Genomic DNA, 10,081 nt, shown 5'->3' on the forward strand with positions numbered 1-10,081 from the left:
CCACCCACCCAACATTTGTTCCCAAGTTCTAAGACGTCCCGCCCTTTATGTCCATTCTTTCGCCACCCTCCCCCCCTTTCAACCCTCAACTCTACACCATCCCGCCTGTTCTGTGGTTAGTCAACAGATGGTCAACACCTGTCTTCAAGGCGGGTCTTGTCTAGTCTGCTGCCAAAAAATCCTCTCAACCACAGCCCTATAAATACTATAATGTCCGCCCGTACACCTGCGATCGCTTATTGAGACTGTACTTCTTCCCCTCCACTGTGAGGTGGAAAGGTGGCGTCGATGGCCTACTGATAATCAACGTTGTGTCCCCCGGGAAGACATTTTACACGAATTTCCCATTTGGCTAGGTCCTTTCGGAGATGGACGTTAAACTCGTAGGTCCTGCCCCTTAAATAACATAATAGTGTTGATAGGGGCGTTAAACCTATACCGTTTCACCATTTGTGTGCTGGATAATCGACGGTCTTGTGGTTCTGATTTGTTGTTTCCTACAATTACGTGCCATTTGGTGTGGATGGTTGGAGGATGCGATGCCACTGGTTGTCTTTGTAATTGTAGAAGATTTTAACGTCCCCATCGACACAGTTAAGGTGTTTTGGGAGCTCTCGTGGTCTAGAGGTTACGCTGTTCACCTATCATTCAATAGATTCCGGGTTCGAAACCTAACAGCGACGGAAGATTTTTTGCTCTTGAGTTTTCACCTTTCATCCCCTTTTCTGCTCTGTACCATGTTCTGTCGTCTGCTTCAGTCTCCATTGTCTAGATCGTTTAGGAGGCGGGCATCAACCCTGCCTGTCAGAGTCAACCTGGGTTGAGAGGAATACAACATCACACCGGGAAAAAACCGAGATACCGGATAAAAATTTTACCCACAGAGGAATCGAACTCGGGTCTTCTGCGTGCGACTGCGAAAGACCTAACCGCTACACCACAGACGCCGGCTTACTGGTACGTCCTACTTCTTTTCTTTCTCTTTGTTGCTTCTGTCCGAACACCTTCCATTTTTAGTAGGTGGTTGGTGGATGCTCTGGTGTGGTTTGCTTTTTGTTTCCTATCAAACACCTATCGTTCTTATCTCCCCCTCTTCTTTTTTATGTTTCTTATTCTCTTGTAACAGCTCTAATCGTCTGGCGCTCATATGACCTTATGCAGTTGCGAGCGCCGTAAAACCTCTACTAAAACAAAAAATAAATCCTTCCTTTTTTAAGTACACGGAATGACCGTTATCGTGTCGATATGCTGCTCTTTACACTCACCATGTTTCATTGTAACGACACGGGCATCCAATTTCCCGGCGTAGGTAGAATAAGAAAGCGCCACTAGTTGGTCGTACTTTTGCGTGTGTGTGCATGTTTGTATGTTTAAGTGTGTGTGTGTACATGTATGTGTGTGTGTGTGTGTGTGAACATGGTGACAGGAAGTGGACTATAAAGACGTACCTACCCCCGGGGGCGGTGCCACTGACTGAAGTGTCTAGGCCATTCCCAAAGGGGGGACATTTCTCGTTCATGCACTGTAAAATTGTAAATGGGCTGATTCAGCAATGTCACGCTCATAACTGTACCTGAGCTACAACAGGGAACTGCTGCTTTTTCTTTCTTAGTCCTTACTATTGTCATTTACATCTACTTCTTTTGTATGTTCATCACACTCTTGTGACCCACTATTTCCGGGGTGCTTTGACAGTCGAAGCAGTCTTTGTGCTGTTGAAGCTAGAGAGGTGAGCAGAGTAAGTCTTGATTCCCTGTAAGGACTGCTCTGTTGACATCCACCTCTTGGCGCTCATATGACCTTATACAGTTGCGAGCGCCGAAAAACCTCCACTAAAACTAAAAAAGATATACCTTATCTTATCTCTTAAAATTATCTTATCTTATATCTCGTACTTCATTTATTCCCCCGATATTCATTTTATTTGTCTGCTGTGCCTTTTCCACACACACGATGCTTGTTATCGTGAGGATGTGCTTTACTTTGCTCAATTGTGTGGGTTTATTTTTCTGCTTGTGTTTAAATTTCAAGTTCAAACTGAGTGTACACCTGAATTTGAGTTGTTTCGAGAAACTTCCAGGCTCTCCTCGTTCCTGGCTGGGACATTAACGTTGATTTGATGCTCCCGTGTCCCGGATAAATGACCATATGACCATGTTGAAATGAGAGTTTAACCCGTGCTATGCCCAACGTTCTGTTCGTATTTTGTGCTCTTTGTTTGAAAAAAAAAACAAACCCCCCCCCCCCCCCAACAACAAACCCCCAAACAAAAAACAAATTTGATAAAAGGAGAGAAAAGAAAAAGTACGCTCGTCCCGTTCAACTTATATCGCTCACACTTTTCTAGATCTAATGAGTTTTTAGTAACCAAATCCGTTGTCTACCATGACTGCAGCTGCTCGGTTTTCGAGGAGGGAGTGTAAAGCGATGATTACAGGACGGCTGAAGAGAAACGTAAGTAGTGGCATCAGTGCCATTGTTCTCAAACGTATAATCGATATAGTTTACTTTTACTTCTGATCTAAAAGTCCTGTGGGCTCAACATAATGTATCTTAATTATACTGCAGTGTTATTATCGCTTGACACCGAGCGTGGATTGTTTTTGTTCCCGGGGTTAGCGGCATTTTATTGCTATGTCTGTCGCCTACAGCTTAGTGGCTTGTTTGTTTTTAATTTGTGAGCGAAAGCTACATCTTTATTGTATGGGATAGAATGCTGTATAAATATTATTATTATTATTATTATTATTATTATTATTATTATTATTATTATTATTATTATTATTATTATCTAATTGCTGTCTTGTATGCGGGTACACCGTTAGCTCACTAGGTTTGAAGCTGTGATCAGATGGTTCGAAATCCCAAATGAGGCTTTCCTGAACTCTATTATTTGGAGAGTTTTTCAAGGCTCTCCATCATCATCGCTTTGTTCTATCGGAGATGCATGTTAAATTAGGATCGAGGTCCTGTCTCTTAAATGACCTTTCAGTCAACGTTGAAACGGGTGTTGAATTAAGATAAATGTTTTTTTTTCTAAAAATACACCGATTATGTTAAATCGACCATCAGGTCTGAAAGAATATAAAAAAGAAAAGAAAAGAAAGCACGCTATTATACAGTGTGGGGTTTGCGATTACCAAGAGTGTGTTGTGTTAACCGCATGGTCCCGCAAACTTGCATGTTGCAACATGTGTGATATTGAAACCCCACCCTTCCCCTCAATCGTGTCCCATTTGAATACGCATAATGTTGCCACAATCACAGTACAGTTTTTAGCTTTATATAAAAAGCGGAAATTGAATTTATAGATTTTAATTACCACTTTCCAGTATTCGGGTCAGTGTACTTTTACATTTGCTCCATTTTATTTAAAAGGATTACTACTTGTAGTTTTGCTACGCGTTTTTATGTGTTATTTTATGAGAATGAGATGTTTTTACATAAAAATGTAAGACAATATAATGTGATTTTTCCAAGAAGACATGCTTTTGTTAAGTGAAATGTGTGTAGAAGAGGAGAGGCTGATTATTGTCTTTCAAAGTTTAAAAAAATTTTGTTCCCAACGTATGGGGAAGTTTTTGGTATTGTTAGGACTATTATTGAAAACTGTCCCCTCATCGCTAGTCACTGGGTGTGTCGCAGGTACCACAAGGATTTTCTCTGGCCAGTACAAATCAGACTGACCTGCATTACTGCGGTATGGCTTCAGCTGTACTTGCCCAGCCGTCCTCTCTTCTCACGAGTACCACCGGGTTGTTCCACGCCCAGGCGAGGAGAAATACCAAGACCTTTATCTCGGAACGAGCCTCCACCCAGACATCTACAGAAAGCGAACTGGCACAACTACTGCACTGTTATCTCATGACCAAAGGTGTCGTGCCTCGCCGATCTGAGAGCTGTTCCGATAGCATGCGTCCAGTTACGTCTGCGGAGCTCTTTGTTCGAGAGCTACTTTCCTTGGCAAGGAGCACTACCAATGGTCAGATGCCTGCAGGGTGGTCTTGTGCCCAGGACGTACGGGGAGACGCCGGCGGCGACCAGGACAGAAATGCTTGCATATCTGACAGTACTCCACACTCATACCATCCAAACCTTGGTGGTACAGGTAACCCGTCGTCAGACCCGAGCACTGGACCGTCCTCTGTTTGCGAGTTGCAACAACATTCCTCACTCAATGTAGGAAATATGCATGCAACGGTGCCACATTACACGCAAGGCAATTCCTCACCGGTAAAGTGTTCAGTGGTTGCGTCTTCCGCGCTAGACACTCGGCAAGGAGGTTCTGTAAAAGACTCAGGGGTTGCCTTGAGAGTTCCTGCCCTTCTCGCTGCTGGGGCCGACGTCTTTCCATCACAAGCTCCAAGTCTGGAGCGTCCGTCTTTAGCATCGGACATTAGGCTTAGCACAGGAAGCAGCAAGAGCAGAGCCCAGCTACAGTGTTGTCCAAGCGGGTTAGCAACAGGTGGTCTCAGTGCATGTGGCAGCCAATCTGTGCTTAAGAATGCCGTATCATCAGTTCACCCAGGTTTGTCCGTAAATTATGATGCCATTCGCGCTTCTAGTGTCTCGTCAAGAGAACCTGGGTCAACCGTGCCCAATTTCCTCCTTGATGGCTGTGATGATTACGCCAGAACACGTCTTCCTTCATCGCACACGGCGGCTCCAACTTGGAACGATCTACCCTCGCTTGGGCTTCAAGCCAGTACTTCACAGTCTCTCAATTGTGAGCAGAGTACACCGGTACTGGAAGCGTCAAGTCAATCCGTGATGCAGATTTGTCTGCCTGGCTCGTCTCACACGCTCTTTGTAGATGGAGTCAGAGCTACTGAGGAAAAAACTGGCTCCCCTCAACCCATACGCAATAATCAGATGGGGCATGTCTCTGCGTCATGTATTTTGCCCCAGGTATCCTCTGCGGAGCAGCCCGGCACGCTTTGGAGAGACAGAAGTAATTTTTTACAACACCCTGCGTCCGCTGCATGTCTCACTGTGAGTAGTCATCATACATCTTTACCGCAGTCTCTCACCCACACGTTTGCATCATCTCATTCTTCCGGCCCTGAAAGGCCATGCAGCACAATAGTCAATTCTCAACGGCATCTGATGGGGGCAAAGAGTCAATTTCAAACCAACTCTTCACATGGTGACATTGATGACGGTCCTTTATGGCTCAGTGACCGTGATTTTTCCACGAACAGGAGTGTGTTTGTTTCTTGTTCTCCCCAGTTCTCGTATCAATCAGAGCTACGTGCTGAGTCCGATAAGTGCCTGAGAGATGAAGATGATTTGGCCTTTTCAGCTGCTGAAGAAAGTCTTATAGATGTTGAATCAGACTCTCACGTTGCCGAGACAGACTGTCCGAATTTAAACCAAATTCAGCATGAGATCGATAAACATAATGTTCAAAGTGATACCCAACTGTGGCATTCTCATTGCCCGCTGAGAAGAAGCGCCTTACCACACGTTGATGGGATAGTTAAAAGCATGAAAGACGCTGAAAACAAAGAGAAAACCGCCCCAGTGCTACAGAGCCGTAGCCATTCGATACACATTGTTTCAAGTAATGCGAATAGTGCTTCCGATACTATGTCGCCGGGAAATGTGGGAGCTTTACATAGGATACGGGTAACTGCATCATCGGGAATTTTGGAAGCTGCAAGTAAATTCCATGGACTAACGTCATTTGCAATTGTGGGAAAATCAAGTAAAATCCCCGTAATTACGTCATCAGAAATTGTTGGAGAAACTAGTGAAGTCCCCGTAACTGCGTCATCGAGGATTTTGAGAGCGGAAAGTAAATTCCCTGGAAGTATGTCCTCAGAATATGTTGAAGAAACTAGCGAAATGCTCGTACCGACGTCTTCGGGAATTGCCTCTTCCTCAACGAGCCCTGCGTGGGACACATGCCCCGCACCGATCAGCACCCCCATCAGGTCTGCCAAAATCCACAACATGAAGAACCAGGGCGAGCTGCTGTACGTGGCCGTCGGCCAGGGCGTCTGCCGCTTCGCCAGCGAGCACCCGATGACCCGCGGCGTCCGGCTGCACAAGGGCAAGCGGGAGGTGAAACGACAGCTGGTGCGCCTGCGCCGGCGGAGTGACCTTGACCTCCAGGAGACGCTGGTCACATGGCGACGCGGTAAGGAGGTCTTAGAGCGGAACCGGTTCGACGACTTCTTCGAGCTGACGGCGGATGGTCTGTGCGAGCAGGCCGAGGTGCACGCGTGCCGGAGGCGGGACCAGTACGTGGTCAACTGGTACGTCTGGTGTCCGGGCCACGGCAACTGCAGGAGGAAGTGCGGCGGCTTCGGCATCTGCTTGGAAAGTAAGTACACGTAGCGTAGGAGCAGTAAGTGGGTAGGGTTTATGGTTTTAGCACCTCTTTATACAATTAAAAAAATGTACTTGTTCAAAACCTCATTGACACACTGTAGATCTTTGAGGAGGCTTGCTTCGACTCTGCCCGTCCAACTTTGGACTGAGAGAGAAATCGTAACATTCCAGCAGGAAGACCCAGATAAACGATAAAAATTGTCCCCTAGTTGAACTCGGGTCTTCTGCATGCGGCATTGAAGCACTTAACTGCCACACCAGAGGTTCCGGTGTACCCGTATCGTAAGAGCAGTAGCTGTATAGGGTTTACGCCTTTTTCAACTCTGTTAGGCTTAAGCGTGAGCGTCAAAGACGTCACCAACAAAGAACCTTTACTTTTACATTAATTATGTCTACTTTTTCCAGAAGACAGCTATGAATAGCTCAATTGTCAAAATTAATGAAAGTTAAAAAAATATTTCTTTGCTGTTGTTGCTGTTACTTCAGTGACTCACTAGCCACAGTGTAGGTAATTTTGAAAGCAGAAATCCACCTCTACACCCTCTGAAGAAAAAAAAGTATCAAGCAACCTCTCAATCTCCTGGAACCCCGGACTGAGAGTGTAGCATTTACTTTTGGTGGAAGTCGAAGTGATTTGGATGGCCTCTCTGATTTGAACCCAAAATTACTTTCGAATGGGTGACCAATTTTGTAGCTAACCGTGTCACCACAACTCTTTAGTATTCCCCTTTCCTCCTGCACTAAATAACCGTTACTCGTTCGTGTGTCGATGTGCGGGGTTGGGGAGAGTGCCTCTGCTTGGCTTACCTTCTATTCTTTCACTCTGTTGTTTCTGTCCGTTTTTCTTGCTTTTGAGTGCTCTTAATGAGTGTTATTGTGTCGGTGTGCTTCTCTTTATCCGAACTCGACTCGAATTCTTCCTTAGGTGGTTGGTGGATGCTCTGGTGTGGTTTGCTCCATCTTTCAAATAAAAGATCTATCATCCTTATCTCCGCTTCTTTTCTCTTTAAGTTACTCTCTTGTAGCGTACCTAATCATCGGCACTAGTATGACTTATTTGTATTGCATGTCCCGTAAAACGTTCTTTAACTGAAGCTTGAATTCTTCCCTATAGACTGCCGGGGCATACAACACAAGCAAGACCGGCACAACTGCAGCCTGATGATCAACATGAAGCTGTTTATAAGTGACCTGTCCACCTGGAGAATTCACCTCACGGGGTCTCACGTACCACCGGACTCATCGGTCACGTGGATGCCGCCCCCGCCAAAGACGAGACACACTGGCCCAAAGTCCACCAAACCAAACCCTCAGGGACAAGGTTCCCCGGAGAAAAAATCCGGGGAAAAATTGTACACCGACCCTGCAGGGGAGAATCCTCCTTCAGAGAAAGATGCGTCTTTTATAGAAAGCTCCCAGCCTGTACGTTCGTCGAGTTTGGTGCTAAGTCAAGCAGCATTTGAGCCCACGTCGAACTATCCGTCGAAGAAACGTATATCGAAGATGCTTTCCGCTCTAAAACGGAGGCGGGGCCAAAGACCATATAACTACAGGAACTTCATGAACAGAAAAGCTGCTGGTTCTCAATCTGTTGGTAATAAAAGTTCTACATGTAATTCGATAGTTTTCAGTTCTTCAGAGGATGTGTTGAAAAAGCAAGATGGCGCTATGTGTGATAATAATGCTTTCGAGAGTGATGTAGCTGTGATGCGTGGCAAAAAGAAAGTGGCTGATGTTTTCAGTTTACCCAGCCCCCTGCCTGCATCTGGTTCACTTGTGTCTCAGCCTGAAACCTCTTTTGTTTCTGATTCAAAGCAAATTTCGTTGGAGGATGGAAATTTGTTAAGTAATAACGGTAGACTCTGTGATGGTCAGGATTTGTCAGTGTCTTTTGGAGTGGACTCTGCCCTTTCCACCTGCTCAACTTTTGACGTGTCTGAGCAGTCTCTAGTTCCGACGAGCCAAAGTAATGGCCAACTTCTTGTTCCCAAAGCAGGCAGTCTGAACGTCACCTCTCCAACAGCTACTTTTACCGACGAGTCTTCCAGCCTTGCTGATATTCAAGCGTCTTTGCAAGTACCGTCTTCCGAACAGGAACGGCTTCTTAACGAAGTGGTGGGTTTGTGCGCTCACAGCATGGATTTTCCCGCGAGTGATAGCTGCTCTAGGAGTACGCTCTGCTTACCTCCCGAGCGAGAGGTCATCCCAGAGCGGAGTCAGTACGACCAGCCGTTCCTCAGCGCAAACTCTTTGACCGACATTTTGCAGCAGGTGAATTCGGGGCTCAGGTCTCAACTCCTGGACAGTAGCGAAGCGAGCCATGACCAGGTCTCCGACCAAACTCAGTGGTCAGTCACTCTCTCAGGAGACCAGACGCCCGTACATTCACAGTTGAGAACACCCGGCGGATCTGTTCCTGTTGGTGGTCATCTCAATTTCCCCCAGTGGCCAGATGATCATCTCGGTCCCTCCTCCCCCTCCCCAGCACCTGACGCCGAAAGGCTAAGTCCTTGCTGTGCCTCTGCTCCCGTTCTCCCACCCACTGGTGAGGACGGTGCTGTTGCCTTGTATTCCCAACTAGGCGGTGTATGTTCTTCCTCCGGCGTGGAACAACATACGGAAACGTCCGTTACAACAGCCAGTCAGGGTCTGGTCCCTGTGTCCCCCCACCACGCAGTTCTGGTGTCAGAGGCGCTGCCGTCATACCAGGAGGCTGCGGCGGCTCTAATCGCGAGACAGAGGATGGGGGATCTACACTGAGATAGTCTGTGACGACTTGATGCCGTTTATGGCAGAAATGTTACTCTCTGTGACAACATAAGACTGTGTGTGGCAGAAATGTTACTCTCTGACAACATTATACCGTTTATGGTTGAAAAGTTACTCTCTGTAACGATATTAGTCGCTCTTTGTGGTTTTAATGTAATGTTATTTTTCCCTCCTCAAAGCAAGATGCCAGTAAGTTTTAATTTCTGTATTGGTTTTTAATAGTTGTTGTGGAGAAACTGTTCTTCCGGAATGGCCTTTATTCTGTCCTATCAGTCAGTCAGCTTGGATTGAAACAAAATAAACATCACTGGTCACGAAGAGAGCATTGTTGGTTTAATGTGTTGGTCTTTTGTTTTCAGGTTCAGGCGGGGATGGCAATGTGGTCCACAGTTTTATTATACATTTTTTTTCTATATATATGGGGAGTTCTCTTGAAAACTTGAACTTGCGCATACCCCTTACTGCAAACACCATGAATATCTTTCTTTATTTTAAATTATTGTTAAGATGAGCTAAGCCGGTGGGGAAAAGGTTGCCGAACCTGGACTAGGCAGAAAATATCCAATGAAATGATATGCTGAAACAGTGTTGGTTTTTGTTGTTGAAAAATCTGCATTTTTTAAGGTAACATTCACCAGAGACAGTTTTCATCCGAAGATTTATCTAAGAACTGCCTGCTTATCATTTTCGTAATTATGTGTAAATATGCCCACTGATCTTAAGTAGAACTTTCAGGGTAACCGATAAATATATGCTTAATACGGCCCATTTGTTCACACAAAAGACATAAAATTAGGTCTTAAACGCTACTCGTCTCGTCCGAAAAATGATAAAAAATAGTAACCCTATCTTCAGTTCAATCGATCGTTTAAAAAGTGTAATTGTTTACTGCAGAACAAGAAATGCGATCACTTAAGTCATTTCATCAACCAAGAACAAAATTACTACACCGATTACGAAATTTTGGCGGTAACTA

General features: G+C 45.5%; 2 protein-coding genes across 2 annotated transcripts in view; both read left to right on the forward strand.

Moving 5' to 3' along the window:
- Positions 1-10,081, forward strand: part of LOC101848167 (gephyrin) — a gene marked incomplete in the record, with an annotated part of 115,956 nt that overhangs the window by 15,895 nt on the left and 89,980 nt on the right.
- LOC101848404 lies at positions 2,791-9,425 on the forward strand. Its single transcript, XM_005090762.3, has 2 exons — positions 2,791-6,328; positions 7,451-9,425. Exons 1-2 carry the CDS (start codon positions 3,703-3,705, stop codon positions 9,094-9,096), a joined length of 4,272 nt encoding a protein of 1,423 aa, XP_005090819.2. The 5' UTR covers positions 2,791-3,702; the 3' UTR covers positions 9,097-9,425.

This window comes from Aplysia californica, unplaced genomic scaffold (assembly GCF_000002075.1).
Source record: "Aplysia californica isolate F4 #8 unplaced genomic scaffold, AplCal3.0 scaffold00021, whole genome shotgun sequence".
Taxonomy (NCBI): Eukaryota; Metazoa; Mollusca; class Gastropoda; order Aplysiida; family Aplysiidae; genus Aplysia; species Aplysia californica.